Source organism: Phalacrocorax carbo, chromosome 5, assembly GCF_963921805.1.
Source record: "Phalacrocorax carbo chromosome 5, bPhaCar2.1, whole genome shotgun sequence".
Taxonomy (NCBI): domain Eukaryota; kingdom Metazoa; phylum Chordata; class Aves; order Suliformes; family Phalacrocoracidae; genus Phalacrocorax; species Phalacrocorax carbo.
In genome coordinates, this window is record NC_087517.1 from 49,578,043 (window position 1) to 49,595,686 (window position 17,644).

Below are 17,644 nucleotides of genomic sequence, written 5' to 3' on the forward strand. Positions count from 1 at the left end.
GCTTAAATCTCATGTCAAAGTTACAAAGGGGCTTGAAGTTATCATACAGGCTAGTATAGTATCTTATCAGTCAACAACTGAGCTGGACCTTAAAAAAAAAGCATGAGGATCATCTGGGTCGTAAATGACAGGGAGAATATTTGATTCAGAAACTAAAGGCTAACAAATGCTTCCTTTCTAAGCAGTATTAATTAGCTGAAAGAAAAAGAAGGAGCCTCACTTGCAAGCAGGCTCACACTTACTGCAGTTTTCCTCATCGCTGCCGTCGGGACAGTCCTCAAAGCCGTTGCACCGGAAGCGGCCGATGATGCAGTGGATCCCACTAGCGCAGGGGAAGAACGTGGCACCACATTTGGATTTGGCTTTAGCTGGGAGAAGATACAGACAGAAGAGGGCAAAAGATGAGGGGAACAATTTGCAAAAGCTACTTTTGTAGCAGTGCAGGTTAGGGTACTCTAGGCAGCACTGGTAACACCAATGTTCGGTGCCTTCCAAGCTCTCTATGGCCTGCTTTCAACTGCTTTAAGTTTTTTTGTGAGATTTCAGTTTCTTGGGCTGAACTTTTTCCAATTTGTACGATTTCCAGACTGACTGAAACATTCAAACTTAAAACAAGTCAAATGACCTCTCAAAACAAATTTAAATTGCTCAACGCTTTGGAGTACAACTTTGTAAATTTGGCAAGCAGGTACTCCTTACTGTCACTTAAAGACCCACGTCAATTTGACCAACCTAGAAGCACTGGAGGGAAAGTATTGAAGTAGAATTTCACAAAAAACAAGTGCAACTATCTCCTCTTTGCATGGAATTCTGTTGTAAACGTCACTGCCCCAGGCATAAATCCAGGAGACAGACATCTAAGCAGGTCCTCAGGTGGCAGACAACAACCCTCAGAGGCAAAGGTCTAGCTTGACTAGCCATAGCCCCCCCCGCCCCAGCCTGTAGCTATATGTCATGCTGAGTCTGCAAACACTAAATAGCAGAAGTCTAGATTTTGTACACCACCAACCTTTTCTTGCTTGCTCAGAGAAGCCAAAACTGAAGAGCTTGAGGTAGACAGAGATAATAAACATGACAGCAAGTTCAGAGAATTTGGGATCTAGAGGCAAACAGGGGCAAAGACAGGTGTACAAAGAGTAAGGAAACATCTAGAGAAGGAAATGAGGAATACGCTCATATCAAGCTAGTTAGTGTCTTTATGAGAATAAGAAACACAAGAGACCCTCATTAAAGTATTTTTCAGGCTCAAAAATCAAACTCAAAAAAGAAAATGCTATAATTACCACTGCCTTTATTCAGCACGATTTATATAAAATCGGGCAAAAGGAACACGTATATGAATTGTAGGCATCTCTTGCTGTACTTCTCTCCATCATCCATTATACAGTTCTTCAGGACAGAATCTACATCTATTTCATAGTATCAGCACAGCTATTCATATAAGACTAAAGACTAACAACGGCATCAAAATGTGTTTAAAAAATGATTACAGAATCTCATTATGATCTCAAGTACCTCACATTTTTACTTCACGGCACAGCAACTTTTCATGGCAAGAAGAGTACACTGCCCTCAACTAGTGATGCAGATGCTTCTACCACGATGCTCAAGACAAGCACCAGTTAAGTCTTGTGGTATCACCGTCTTAGAACAAAGCAACTCCTAAATGTGGCTAGATTTTTTCTCCCTTTTGCTTTTTCAAATTAGCACATGACACGATAGACTACATCACAGGACGCTGAACTCTTCAGAAAGTCCACTCTGAAGCACAGCCAGTCACTGTGGGAAGAGCAGGAAGGTGTGTATGGTGCAGTGCGAACAGGTGGTAAATACCATGCACAGCCCATTGACGGGCGAACACCAGAAAAGAAGCCAGCTCCATAACTTGTGGGCCTTTTGAGAAAATGTTTCCTAGTCCTACACCAAATCTACAAGATGCATTTACAACTCCCAGGTTTTGAGATGTGGCAGATCTGGAGATGACAGCAACAGGCAGTCTTTTTATGTAGCCATACAGCACATCAATACACCAACCTGCAGAGTTTTATAAAGGCCAGGACAAGGTCAGGGACAACCGCAGTACAGTAAAAAAAGTATATCCAATAGGGACAAACAGCTTCACCATTAATTTGGAAGGAATCCTCTCTCTTCCAGGGTTAAAAACTAGGTGCAGCTGTAGCAAAGCCTTCTTCCATCACTCAGCAGAGTGAGTATAAACAGTTTTAAACCACAGCTATAGTAACTCTCACTTGATTTAGTGTCCTTGAAAAGCAAATTCCTGCAGTTCCTCTGTTACATGTTTTTCTTTATTATACCAGTAGTTTTCTGTTAGAGTTATGAACTGTAAAATAGGATGTATCGCTGAATTTCACATATTCGACTACCACTTTTTCTGAAGGGTATCCAAGGTCCACTTGGGGAAAAAAAAGAGAACCATTACTTTGTAGAAAACCAGGTGATGAATTACCCTGAAGTAGCTGCCGAGCTTAATGCCACCAGCAATGGAAAACCCTCAGCCAAGACATCTGAGCCCCTGTAATTCTTCACACAACTTCAGAGAGCAACTTCTGCATCAGAGTTTTGAGGAAGACTGATCTCAGCTAAATAATTCAGTAACCACAAGGTTTGAGGCAGTACCATATCCCCAGTCTTTAAACAAATGCAGCAAAACAAACACCCCAGCAACAGATCCCAGACCATCACCGAAGCAAGGAGCCTGTATGAACATTGGACCAATATTCAGGACACTAACCAGCCAGCCAAGCTGCTGCTGGAAGCGTGTGGCAGTAACACACATATGTGAAGAGCTGCTCAGTGCTTCACATGTTATGTTTTTGTTGTTGTTCTTTTTCTAAAAGCTAATATCTTTCTAAACCATGCAGTGCATTTACATTCCCCAGACCAAATCACTGCCTCTAGACAGCTTCCTTTTTTAAAGCCAGAACAGTTCCAAGAAGAGGAGAGGGAGAAGAAATAAGAAAAGGGGGAAGCAACTGTGGTTTTGCCACTGTTAATATTTGCTGGATCCCATTTCTTCAAGCAGTTTTACTTCAGTCATTTGGGGTCTGAATTTAGAGGCTATCAACTTTCTGGCAAATCATAGTCAGAGATGCCCTTTGCCATCTCTGAAAGTCATGCCAAATTAAGGCTTCAAAATTATTTATTTCTAAAATTTCTAATATGGTCCATCTCTCACTCTTAAAGCCTTACTCTTGCAGACAAACTTCAGACTGAGAATCACCGAAACCTGAGCTTCTGACCCTCTGAAGAGGAGCAGTGACGTGCCTGTGCTTTCCTGACCAGAGCTACAAGCAGTGGTGAACGCTGCAGGATCTCCATTTCAGGTACCACTGACACATGTAACAGCAACCTCAGCTGTCCTGGCCCCTAAGGCAGGCAAGGCCCAAAGCACATCTGGTGCGCTACCCTGAGCTGCCACAGTAAAGCTAGAAGCAGTATTTAGTGTTTGACCACATCTGGAGGAAAAATGTTCCTGGTCATTCAAGCACCAAGTCAAGCGCCTGGAAAATATACTCTCTCTTCTGTCCAAAGCATCCTGATACGAGGAAGAAACCATTCATGACAATGATTTAATGGAAGTATTACTTAGATCATAGAATCATTTAGGTTGGAAAAGACCCTTATGATCAAGCCTGTCAACCCAACACCACCATGTCCTGAAGTGCCACATCTACATGTTTTTTTAGTACCTCCAGGGATGGAGACTCCACCACCTCTCTGGGCAGCCTGTTCCAATGCCTGACCACTCTTTCAGTAAAGACATTTTTCCTAATATCCAATCTCAACCTCCCCTGACGCAACTTGAGGTCATTTCCTCTTCTCCTATCGCTTGTTACTTGGGAGGAGAGACCAACACCCACCTCGCTACAACCTCCCTTCAGGTAATTGTAAAGAGCAATAAGGTCTCCCCTCAGCCTCCTCTTCTCCAGGCTAAACAACCCCAGCTCCCTCAGCTGCTCCCCATAAGACCTGCTCTCCAGACCTTCCACCAGCTTCATTGCCCTTCTCTGGACACGGTCCAGCACCTCAGTGTCCTTGTAATGAGGGGCCCAAAAATAAACACAGTATTCATTGTAGCATTGCACAGGGTGTTGTGACCCAAGTGCAGGACCTGGCACTTGGCTTTGTTAAAACCTCCTACAATTGGCCTCGGCCCATTGATCTAGCCTGTCCAGATCCCCCTGCAGAGCCTTTCAACCCTCAAGCAGATCAACACTCCTGCCCAACTTGGTGTCATCTGCAAACTTACTGAAGGTGTACTTGGTCTCCTCCTCCAGATCACTGGTAAAGATATTAAGCAAAACTGGCCCTAGTAATAATTAAACAAGACTGGCCCTAGATAACTATATATTTTTTGGTTCAATATTTTCTTCCCAGACCTTTTCCTATCTCCTTGTCCTCCTGAAACAGCAACCTGAGAACAAGAAAATTCTGTTTTAGAATAACTGTATATCAAAAGAGCACATACTAGTAACAACAACAGACCAAAACCTAACAAGAAACTAAACATTTTCAAATTGTCTCTAAGTTGCCCTTTTACATAGTCCACTGATTTTTTTTTTCACTCGAGGGAAGGAAAATACAACAAACAAAACCCAAGTGCAATTCTCCATATTTGCAACAAGCATGATATATATACAAACCAATCCCAATTCAAAGTCACATTTTACATTAGACACCCCAAAAAGAAAAAAGAGCATTTCAAATGCCATAGTGATTCACCAGTCATACAGCTAGCCATTTACTAGACACAAGTCTCACTCCTAAACAGAACTCACTTTTCCAAGTCCCAATTCCAGATACAAAAATGTATTTCTCATATGCTGTGCTTAAATGCAGGAAAACCAAAACAGAAACCAGTAATGGCTTAGTCCAAGCCACATCCCCCAACTTTGGAGAACTCCACTGGGGGAATCTCTGGGGAATCTCTGCTCTGTTTTTGATTTTACACCCTTCTTGCCCTCTGGCACAGTTTTTCTGAGGTTTTTAAGCAAGTGTTGTTCGGTCATTGCTCATAAAGTTCCTATGGAAAGCACAATCACTTCTTACTGAGCAGAAACGCACCTTCCCATTCTGCAACGATCTCTGGAGATACCTGTAACATGAAGGAGCTATCCATCTTCCTCAGGTCTTCGGCACCCTCACAAGTAGCAGATATGCATACCAGGATGACAACTGCTTGTAGCAGATTCAAGTCACATACTGCACTATTCAGAGCACTCCTCTGCAATTCCTACTTCCATTACATGACTTATGAAAAAACTTTGTCTTCTCCTTGGCTCATCATTGTGTCTTCTACTGCACAGGCCTCAAGTTTTCAGGCAGATCTGTACATGAAAAGCTTTACGTTTATTTCGCAACAGCTACCTATTTGGTTCCTTCAATGACTTCAGCCTTGATAAGCTTTCAAGGACAGCATTATTTTTGCAATCTTACCCTTCTGTTACACTTGGCTAAATGGGCTGATGGTAATCAAAAATTACCGGGATATCAGGAAATGACAAAAGAGAAGTGAAAAAGGACACAGATGCGTGTGGATCACCTGACCTTATTTAGCCTTAGTGTTATAAGCAGCTAAAGGAAAGGGAAGGGATAAGTTGATTGTTTTTAAAGGGACGGCAAGTCCTCCTGAGTCCAGGTCTCCAGAACTTAAGAAACTGACAGACCACATATTGAAGGGTAAGGAGTAAGGGCTGATGGGCGCACTTGAAATACAGCTAGAAATCACACAGCAACTTACAAAACTATGTCTAGAAAAAGGCTACTCAAATAGCAGATCCAGTCTGGATCTAATTGCAGAAATACGGCAAGTACAAAACACACCCAAATACATTCAACTAATTTGTGAACCTATGGCAGAAAAGGATCAATTCTCTCTAGTTCCACTCTTCGTTTGTTACCTAGTCATGGCAGAAGCAATCCAGGACTGAAACATTAACATGAATCTGCATTTACATTACACAAATGGAATTGCCACGGTGTTTAGAAAGAGGTGCCAGTGAATTGCCATGCACTGGAGGAGCCTCCTCTGACTCCATTAGCCATGGGAAGAAATTGCTTTTCACTAAAATATTCTTCTCATCTCTTGAAATTCTAACATGAAGCAAGTGGTAAAGATGGTAGCAGAGAACTGCTGGCCATAGTATAAGCTTGCCAAATGTTCCCCCCAGGTTGGTTTGCTCAAGTTCAAGAAAATTCTTTTGGCAGTTGTACATATGAGTGTGTGAAGTTGCTCCTTATGCTACGCAGAAACAAATCCTGCCACCCCCTTCTTTTAAGGCACTAAAAAATCTTCCCATCAGGATCAGTTGTACATTCTACTGAAGATGTGACAGTTTGCAGGCACGGCTCTATAGCATTAACAGAAAGACAGTCTGCTATCTTTAGGGTACCAAGTGTGAAACAGCACTATTTTTCAAAAAGTGTAATCAATTTTATTATTTCTCAGAGATGAACAACAGCAAGGGTAAAACATCAGATTTGGCATATACTGTGTAAAACCTTATACTGTATATAGACACCCCCTTGTATAAAAGCGATTCTGACACTCTTGACTTGGCTACAAGGTTTTAAAATCCAGCTAGAAGGTTACAATAGATCTTCTATGATGGGCAGGTGATTTTTCATTCCAGAGATAGAGCAGCAATGACATCAAACATCATCTATAATTATCAGCAAGTAAAGCGCAGTTGCGGACTACAGATTTGAAGAATATAGCCAGGACAAGATGGCATGGCCCAACTTCTTTAAAAAAATTTCGTCATATGAAACTACAAGTAGGTACTAACATGCTGTTTAGATATCACAATAAAATTTTAGAGCTGTGACCCACTATAATGACTCAATGCTTAAAGAGAAGACATTACACACAACAGGTTGAGTTTCTCTTACAGAAGCCAGTACACAGTCTTGCTAATGAAACTTTAGGGAAGAAACTTTGACTGAATCATTACTGTTGAGCCAGCTAGTCCACACCTCCAATATTCCACATGTAGTTACAGTGAACTAGGCACTGCTTATTGCATGCAACAGATGCAAAGTTATCACACAACAGGCACGCACATGATGCAGCCACTAGGACAAGCACATTTCCTTCTTTTACCTCTACAAACATTTCTATTTTGAAATATTCCTCTGTTATTTTGCAGTCTGGAGTGAGGGAAATGGGACGCAGTAGATCCAACAGCAGACATTTTGTAAGAGCTTGCAGCTAGAAGTAAACTGCACAGTATTTCAGCATCAGCATCTTTGAACTCAAATTGTTGCCTTAGGACCCCTCCAGGTAGCGATCAGGCAAAATAACTTTATGCTGCTTCACACCCACACTTCTCAGTCCAACAACAGATGATGATTTATCCAGCTAAAACTTGATTACTTGCATGCAACAAGACCAACTCTCCAGACAGAAACTGTTTTGTGCAGATGCTGCATTATTACAGGGCCACAGGTATTTCCCTGACTTTGATAATGAACCACCTTAAACTTCTCTGCTATTGTTAATTTATGTTGAGAGATGCCACAGCCACATCAGACAGCACTGTAAATCCAGTCTCTTGATGCATGTGTGGTGAGGCACAGCATTTCAATAAAGACTCTACACAAACGAGTTAAAGGTAGCCATCTTTTCAACTTATCCCTGCTCTTTGAAAAACAGGTTTTAAGTTCAATTTACAAAGAGAAGGATTGATTTTACAGAACTACATAACACAAGCCGGATGGCACCAGGATACAATCCTTTTCACTCCAAGAACTGATATAAACCCTAACCCAGTTAACACTAACAGTTATTTTGGGTTAGTTAATTGCTATTTGGACCCTACAGTATTTTCAGTTTAGTCCCCAGTATGCTACCACTACCTGCAGTCATTCAGCTGCCTCAGCACAGAAGGCAAATGTATCATTTGTTGGCTCACAGAGGTCTTCAACAGGGCTGTCTTGCAGAATGACATGGAGAAGTTTCGCTTCCTCTGCTTGCTTTTTTTGTATCTAGAAAAAAGCTAGCATTTGAGTACTATTCCCAGTAAAAAAACCCACCCAGCAGTCTACTATGCCAGAAGTTCTCCAATTCAAGACAAAACAACTATTTAATGAGTTTTGATCCAACACACAGCCAACTGCAGAGCGTTCATTGCACCTACAAACAGCCCTTGGGTCACTCTTACCTTTGCTCCCTGTTTAACCACTCAGGGGAAAGTGTTGCTCCTCATAAGCTGCTAATGTAAACTCATAGAAAGTGAGCCTAAAAAGTACTTTATTTTAAAGGCTTTTTTTAAAGTAGTAAAATTAGCCCCACAGAAAACATCAGAGGTTGCCTCCAACATAATAAACTATCACCCACTTACATGGGCAATATTTACACTATAGTTTACAGTAGGAGAGAAAGGACAAAGCTAAAGTAGAAAAGCCAATGGAGTCTGCTGCCCTGAAGAGTAAACTGCTTCCTTTGAAAAGGGGAACGAGAAAGTGCTTCAGAGTTGGACTATTATGGGTCAGTGACCTTTACCATCTTGCCAGACAGTAAGGCCTTAAAGTAATCTTTCATGGTCTAGAAGTCTACGTTTCAGTCCTTCAAAGTCATCACAAAGCAGGTGAGAGCAGAAGGGAGCACAGACAAAAGCTTGCTTTTTAGACATTCAGTAAAGCAATTTCTCACTAAAAGAAATATTGTAGAAGTTACTACTCATTAAACAATTAAACAATTATTGTATGAAAAATAATATCATACAAGAGGACAAACTAAATCAGCTGTTACACCATATAGATTAAGCACAACTTCAAAGTTGTTAAGTTACTCAGGATGCATATGGACAGAAGAGAATGCCACCCTTAAGGGACTTCAGCAGTGGGGCAACCCTCCTCAGAGGACATCAGTGTGCCTGAAGAGCTACGATCCCTTACCCCATCCTGGGCTACTAGCTACCTCATTGTTTTATTTCAGTTGTGCCACTGATTTCATCCAACTATTAAACTTGTCTGATTCCAAGATCTCCAGTTGCGCTATTTACTCACCCCCATCTAACGAAGACCATCAAGAGGATTAAATAATTAGTACCACAAACCCTCTTGATCTCCCCACATGAAAAGCTATCAAGTATAACCAGCTATTGCACTTGCCCTTACTCATATGAAAATTTCTGTAGTTGATCTTCAAATGAAATATATACCACGGTCACTTTATTATAATCTTATTATAACTACTAGGTATTTGGTTGCCTAACTGAGTGAAAACAAGAGTAAACTCCAGTTTGATATTCCAAGTTTGAGAGCCATCCAAGTCAGTGACAGAAAGATCAGCAGGTGGCTTAAAGCATCTTCCCAATTAACGCATATGTTAATTTCATGCATTGTTTAATATTCAGCTTGGCTTAAGGATTCTGATGTTTGCCACCTACCTGCAACAAATATTCCAGGTCAACCAGGAGATAACAGGAAGCAGCAAGAAAAACAAAAGAAGACTTAAAAGCTATCAGTAATCATAAGTTGTAGATAGAAGTCTAGAGGCCTTCCATGGATATAAGTACAACTATGACAATGCATACAACTACTTTTATAGAGGAATTACTAGCTTTCTACTATATATTCAGATTATTCAAAAAAAGAAACTACATGTTAATTTCATTAGCCTTTTACACAAATTATTACTGGAGCACTAAAGACTGGTTTTGTACAGTTTTGTAAGATGGTTCTTTGCACAACACCTGGCAGCCTGGAATCCTAACACACAACGATGCTTAATCTATTAAGATAAATACACAAAATCTACTCTGACTGCAGCTTTTCATTGTCATGATCCTTCCAAAGTACAAGCCCTGGTAGAATACTTCTCTCTTCCTTAGTTATGGCCCTGCTGTTAGATCTTCTCCTTCCATATATTACCCCCGCTCCCTGCCATAAATAGTCAATTAAAAAAAAAATTATCACCTACTTATAGGTTTTCTTTCAGACGTGTGCTTTCTCCAGACATTTAAAATGCACAAGATGGATATAGTGTAAGGTAGGGCACCACAAAGGTAGATTGTTAGTCTTGTTTATAGGGAGAGCTAAATTCCCAGATCACACCTCAAACCCCACAGGCCCCACGCTTTCACCATTTCACATAGGTTTTAGCAGGAGTGTAGAGTTTTAAAGTATTCAAGTTTCTGTAATTATATTAGCTATTTTAATGTGCTGCTTTTATATTTATCTCTATGCCTTTATCTTGTTCCTCGTGCCTGTATTGTCTGCCTTCATGCTCATGGGGGATCACAGAACACATCAAATCACTCAGTATATGACAGCTAGCTCAGTTTTTTGTATCGGCCATTCAACTGTCTTTGGACACATCCATTTGCAGCGAAGGCTTGTCACCATCTCCAAAACTGCACACAGACAATGACCAAAGTTCACAGCCACCTCAGCCTCTGGCAAGTACCATGAGCAATGTCGCAGCCACTCCACACTTTCCAAAGTAGCAGACACAGATTTGAGGAACTACAGAGTACAGGGTCAGCTCTAATACTTTTGAATGGTGTTAGAATCATAAGATAAAAATCCTCAAATGTGAGAAAATTATTTTGATGCTGGAGTTCCCTTTATTGTTTGTTTTTTAAGTGACAGGTTGCTAAATCACTTTTGCAAGTATTCATTACTTGCTTAGTTATCTTTTCCAAAATGTGGTGAACTTTGATGTAACACACACTTCACAGCTATTTAGCTCATACCACTATAAGCTTTACCTAGTAAGAGAGAATCCAAACTTATCAGAAACCAGCACCTGAAACTTCTCAAAGCGAAAGTGCACCTGGCTAGCAGCAACAGACTGCAGCAGATGATATGACTTCACCTTTACACATGATGGGGCAGTCCAAAAAAATTGTTGCAGGTATGCAACGCTAGAACTTAATCCCAGGAATCTCAATGCATCTCTTGAAAAATATCACCCTGTCCCACATCTTCTATAGCATTACTCTTAGTTAACACCAGGCTTTAACTGATCATTTAAGAATCATTTTTTTAGGGCCACTGATATATTAAACAATTCAAAGTCGGTAATCTTTACAGATGGGTAGGATTAGACCTACCTGGGGTCTTGGCCCGCTGCTATATTTCCAGGAGATCTCAGCTGGTTTAGACAATCCCTAGAGCTTACTAATGTTAATTCTGAATTGGGTAGACATTTCTTATTAAGAAAATGCTGCATCTCATTCTTCAGTGCACTGAGCTCTGCTTGTTGAGCCTAAAGCCTAGCATTTAAAAGGATAGCAGCTGGAGTTATTTTGTGCCCTTTGTTCCTCTACATGAAAGCCATTCATTAGACTGACTCTGCTGAGTGGCTAAACCCAAGCAAAATATCTTCAGCTGTAATAATTGTACTATCATAATAAGCAGTCATTAAACAGCTTATAGAGATTGCAGAACTCATTGTCTGTATGAGACCTTTTCTTTCTGCCTTTTAAAGTGGCTACTAGATCTAGTTACTTATTCTTAGTGTGGAAGTCATGAATTTGCTCTCACAGCAAAGTGGAAGGAAAGATGAAGGCAAACATCTAAATTCAGACTGTCACCAGAATGATTTGTGTTGATAGTAATGAACTTTTATTGGTAAATTTTGTCTGTGCCTCTATTTTAGTTTTAGGACTTACAAAGGGAAAAGCATGGGTACGTAAAGTGCCTGAGTATAATTCCAGCTTGTGATCTCTCTGTAGAGCAGACTCAAAGCACGCTCCTGATTGAGGGCAAACTCCATGAATTTTATTTTTAAAGCAGTGACCAGCACCAAATCTAAAGGTTGTCTTCTGAAATCTACCCCACATCAAAGAGGGCAGGACACGGCAGTCCGACAGTCCTCATCTGAGGCTTCCAGGCATATGACATGGGTTTGAAGCTGCTGTAGTCCCCACCTGATCGATCCTCCTTCCTACTGCAGGCTGCACCAGGCAGTGTAGGAGTTCTTGCACTCAAGAGCTTCTCCAATGACAGAGCAACTTCCTCAGACATGACTTCAGTTTCAGTGGGCTTTTTTCTTTTTTAAGTAATCTCCACCCTTTTGATGCTGTGAAGCTTTTCATATATATGGTTCTTTAAAAACTACTGCTTTTGCAGAAACTTGATGTAATTAAGTCAGTCAAAATGCACCTGAAGTACCAGTCTGAAGATGAAAACCTAACCAACCTGCCTTTGTTCTGTGAGAGTTTGTTTCCCAATTGCAAAGTTTTAGAGCACAGGAGAAGATTCTTCACATAATCTAGGAAACCCAGGCTGCTAATTGCAGCATGTGGATTTCATTTAGCATTCTTGTGAAAAGACTCTTTATATCTCATTGCTAGACCAAGAGCTGTTGTGACTAGAACTTGTTGCTCTGGGGGAGTCAGAAAGGCTTCAAGACAAGAAGTGCCTAAGCAAAATTTACAACGCAGATGTACAGAACCATCAAGATCAGGACACTGCAGAACTACCGAACTCCTGTCTGGAAACCACCTCATGATCCCTGAGGTTCCACTCAGAAGCACCCAGGACAAACACACAACAGCCTCACGACTGCCACTGTTGTAAGAGGCCTCAGGCAAGAATGCACTCAAGGACGTCCTCTTCGCAAGCCTGATGGGGAACATCCTGGAGGGATGGCAAACAACCTAGCAGCAGCAGACCCTAGTCCAGTCAAAACCAAGGCAAAAGGAACTAAGGACATCTCCATCTAGATAAGACTCAGAACACCAGTTGAAATCAACACACCTTGCAATACACTAACAAGATTACTCGATGTGCCAACTTATGACCATATGTGGAAGAAGGGACTTAAAACGCATGCATAATTAAGATGCAAGTATTATAATTAGTTCCAGGAAATCTAATGCTATATATATAACTGAGCAATATAAGCTTTGTCCATCATGACTTGTGGGATGCACATTAGGAGGAGTGATCCCCTGTGCATCCAGCGATGCAATAAAGAATACCTGCTTAATAGTCGTTCAGACTATTGAGTCCCGATATTGGCTTTTCATGGCATCATCATCCACAACTGTATGCAATTGTTACGAACGCTTTCCTGCAGACTCTCCGTTCCCTGATCGTGTTGAGCAGTAAAATCGGTTGCAAGTTGAACGCCAGAGGGAGCAGTAAACATTTGTATGGTAGGTAGTTTTTAAATTGGAGATGGAACAATAAGGTACAGGAAACCTTGGGGAAACTTAAAAATGGTTATCACAGCCTGTATTTTCAAACTATGATATACTGCTAATCCAGTCTAGTTTCCCACCAGTGCAGGGTCAATGAAGAGTAGGAGCAAGTGTGCAGACACAAACACTTTGAATGATGCAAACTTAGTTGTGCAACATCTCCTATACTCTCACTCCACCTCCTGATGACTCCAGATTTATAGTCTTCTGAGACTATAAGGCATTTATACAAAACACTGAGTATTTAGATAGATTACAGGGAACTGAAAATATACCCAACATAGAAGAGACAGACTGTGGAATAGAATGTGAAAAAACAGGGCATTTTTATTATATATAAGCACACAGTACAAACTCTACAGGTAAAACCAAGAACATGGTTAGGAGACACATAAAAGAAGATATGCCAACATATCAGCAAACAAGTAATTACAGCACTGTCTCAAATATTCTACTAACCTGCCAAAGACAGTTAAAAATGTATGCAAAAACAACTGAAGCATGGTTACAACCATAAAAACACAGATCAGAAAACACTCCCACCACACATTAATAAAAGCCCCCAAAACACTTTTTTAAGGAACTAAACATAAAAAGAAAACAAATTTTCTCAGGCCTTCACCTTTGCACTACAGCATGCAGCCTACCAGATCTAGGAGTTCCTAGGGTATTTGTCACCAGGACCCTGATTTCAGTGTGGATTCCAAGGGCTTCAATTCCCTGATGCAGAAACAGAAAGGCTCTTACCAGATCTGGTAGACACCTGGATTAAACTGGTTTCTCAGATTGCCCAAATATGAATGACAGTGTTTCAGGGCTACGACAGCCTGCTGCTGTGGGACTCCAGAAAATCTTGGTTCACCACACCATGCTGAGTGCAATCCAGGATTGCAGACATCATAAACCCTTCAGTTCTGACTGCAAGGGGTCCCTTGCAAGCACGTGTGTCTCAGGAAAGAGACGAAGCTGACCTTTAGTTGAAGCCTGCTTGGCAGGTGGCTTCAATACCTGCCTGGGGTACAGTAGTTAAAATTTACCATTTTCATGCAGCACTTCATTTAATGAAGACATTCTCCTCCATGGAGACTTGCTCATAAAAACTCTGTCTGAAGGACAAACAGAGCAAGGCCTGTTGATGAAATGAGCTTTCTACTACCACAGTTCCAGATGTTCCTACGGAGGCCAGCTCTTGCTGGCCAGTGCAAAGGTATTTTGGCAGCACATTCCTACAAGCACAGCTGATGCCCTGCTGCTCAGACATCTACACACTCCAATCACACAGCCTTTAGCATTGACTCAAAAACCCGCTTTAGATTTATGTTTGTGTTGAACGAACAACAGTGGCAACTGGAAACAGAAACATGTGAGAGACAGAAGTTCCTAATACGAGAACACACCACCTCAAGGCTATCCTTGCACAGTATTTTTTTTTCTAGCCCACAGCCTACACTCTTTAGCCCTCAGATTAAACACAGGTACTCACTGTATTCACTGCATGCCACTCTTTGCTCATAACTGAACACACAAACTTTGGCATGTAGGAAATGGCTCTCAGAAGAGCGAAGAAGGAAAATCTAGACTTCTGGGTATTTGGTATATGTCTAATTCTGGCTGCTGTCATGGCAGGCACTTAGCACAGATGATGTGCCATGCTCTGAATCTGCACCATCTGCTGCTCGTTAGCTGACAAAGGCAGCAACATGCCATCTCTCCACTAGCTGTTACTCATTAGCTGACAAAAGCCATTTTCAGTGTTCACATTGTTCTTTCTGTAATAATCTAATACAAAGATGTACAGAGAGCAAAGAAAAGAGGAAACAAAAGATGACAGAGTAAATTATAAGCTTAACTAAGAACATTAGTGTACTCTTAAATCTCAGGGAGACAATCCTTCCAACAGCAGGATGCAGGTCTCGGCCCCACAGGAATATGTCAGCAGATAGGTATAAAGGTCAGCACTAAAGATCATCCACTTCAAAACATTTTGAGACGTGCAAACACACATCTCTAGGCTCTCTCCACTCAGGTTCTCTATTCTGTGCCATTTTGGATCTTCCACATTTGATATCAGAGAACAGAGTGACTGACAACATGCAGCTCCCACCTTGACTAGTGCAAGCACTAACCCCAGGTATATACACATGCGCCTGGTATGGAACCAGAGCATGATTTAGGAGCTATACAATCAAGACTTATAAGCTCCATAGGAAAGTCCTGTTGGTAAAGAGTCCGCATTTGCAAAGAGGAACCTCAGCTTCCTTTATAAGTCATCTGCATAGCTAAAAAGCAGTAGTAGTTAAAATCCCACTAATATTTAAAAGAAACCTGCATGACAGTTATTGGACTACACAGGCTGATGAGCAATCCAACAAACAAGAACCAGCAGAGACAGGGAGAATGAACTACAAAAGGGTTCTCAGTTTTGGGAGATGCACTGATGATAGCAGGTTACTCAAAATATAGATAACTGGCAATACTCTCAAAACATTTACACTGCTATCACAGAATGGCAGGGGTTGGAAGGGACCTCTGGAGATCATCTCATCCAACCCCCCTGCTTGAGCAGGCACACCTAGAGCAGGGGGTACAGGAACGCATCTAGGCGGGTTTTGAATGTCTCCAGGGAAGGAGACTCCACAGCCTCCTGGGCAGCCCGTGCCACTGCTGTCACCCTCACAGGAAAGAACTTTTTTCTCATATTGAGGTGCAGCTTCCTGTGTTCCAACTTGTGCTCATTGCTCCTTGTCCAGTCACTGGTCAATTAGTTGTTTTTCCAAGGTCAATTAGTGGCTTGGAGGAAAAGCCAAAGAGATACTCTGTTTCAAGGAGAAGCAGTTCTTATTTACAAGTGAGAAGTCACTGTCTCACCTTATTACCTCCCTCTTTTGCCTTTGCCTCAACCTGCCTCCCCAGATAAAACCGGGTAAAATTTTTCTGTCATCACATCACCACGACAGAAGGCAAGAGTATAAGAAGTGTTCTGTGCACTGAACAGTATACAGACAGCTGGCATGGGAAGCGTTAAACTGATCACGGATCAGGCCACAGAGGAAGCAAGGAAGATGACAGATGGTATGGATTCTGGCAAGTGTGGGAGATGAAGAAAAAGCCCACAAAGTAATGTGGTTAACAGAGAGAGTCCTGCAAAGCAGGAGCAAGGAAAGGGACAGAAGGGAGGGAACAGATAAGGCATGAATGGACAAGGTGCAGGTAATTCTGCTTTGCATCTTATTTCCTCCTCACACCCAGACCAGTACTTTTCACTTGCTGGCTGCAGAAAATGAGACCCAGACTGCAAGTTGTAAGTTTTCCTGTTTGAAGGGGGACAGACAGGATGAGATTCTACAGCAATGGAATTGATAAAACATTGCTGGACATCTACGTTCAACCATAAGGCGATCCAAAAGAGAAAGACTTTGCACATAACCACTTCCTCAGTGGGCATGCCAAAATTGTCTTCACAGAAATACCAGTGCACAGTACCAGATGAATCCTGTAACCAAACTCCTACTCATAAACACTTTAAAACAAGGTTAAAGCCTTTCAATGTGAACTAGTTAGTCAATGAGGAATCACAGACAGAGCAGCTTAAAGCACAGCTCAGAGTAGTAACACACTGGGAACTCAGCCATCTCATGCTGCTAATGCGACTCCTACGGCTTTGTCTTCACTATCAAAAGCTCAGCTAATGCAAAGCAACATCACAGCAGAAAAAAAGGACCCCAATTTTGCTGCAAGGTAAGTTCTAGTAAGTAGAGTTTTATTTTGATAGGAGAAAGGTAACAAAGCCTAGCCTAAAATGATTTTAAAAATTAAAAATTTTTATACCTAGGCGTACACACGCTCTAAGCCCTGTGATGCTAACATGCTACTTTAAAGCATGGCTGTCCTCCCTGGGGTTGCCTGACACAAGTAACACAACACATGTTGGTACAATGGCACAACCAGATGTAACGCACACATTTACACATTTTGAATGTCAACTGTTCTTACTTTTCAGCTGCTGTTTCTGCTGTCAAGAACAACAATTCCTGGGCTCCTACATTCCCCTCTCATTAAGGCCAAAGGATCTGAATGTTAATCACACTGCACATCTTTAAAATTGGTTCAGCTTCTGTCCCATCACTGGAAACTGACCATGTACTAGGGAAAAAAAATTTCCAGGTGGGCATATTCAAACCCTGGAACAGGTGCCCAAAAGGGCTGTGGACTCTCCATCCTTGGAAATCTGCAAAACTCGACCAGACAAGGCCCTGAGCAACCCTGATCCAAGTTAGGCCTGCTCTGCACAGGCAGCTGGACCAAATGACCTCCAGAGTCCTTTCCAGTAATCTAGGAGCCTATCTTTACAGACTGATGCAAGCTGGAGCAGGGAGAAGAGACAAGCAATTCTTCTTCTTCCTTTGCCCTTCTCAGACAAGATGCTAGGGCTGCCCTTCAATGCCTTAACTCTGAGTGAGGAACTC

At 41.6% G+C, this 17,644-nt stretch overlaps 1 protein-coding gene across 2 annotated transcripts in view; it reads right to left on the reverse strand.

The window, feature by feature from the left end:
* LDLRAD3 (low density lipoprotein receptor class A domain containing 3) overlaps positions 1-17,644 on the reverse strand; it is a 122,282-nt gene that overhangs the window by 58,509 nt on the left and 46,129 nt on the right. For both annotated transcript variants that reach the window (XM_064452338.1, XM_064452337.1), the window contains exon 3: positions 243-368. In XM_064452338.1, the coding sequence (XP_064308408.1) occupies positions 243-368 (126 nt within the window). The remainder of the gene's footprint in view (positions 1-242; positions 369-17,644) is intronic.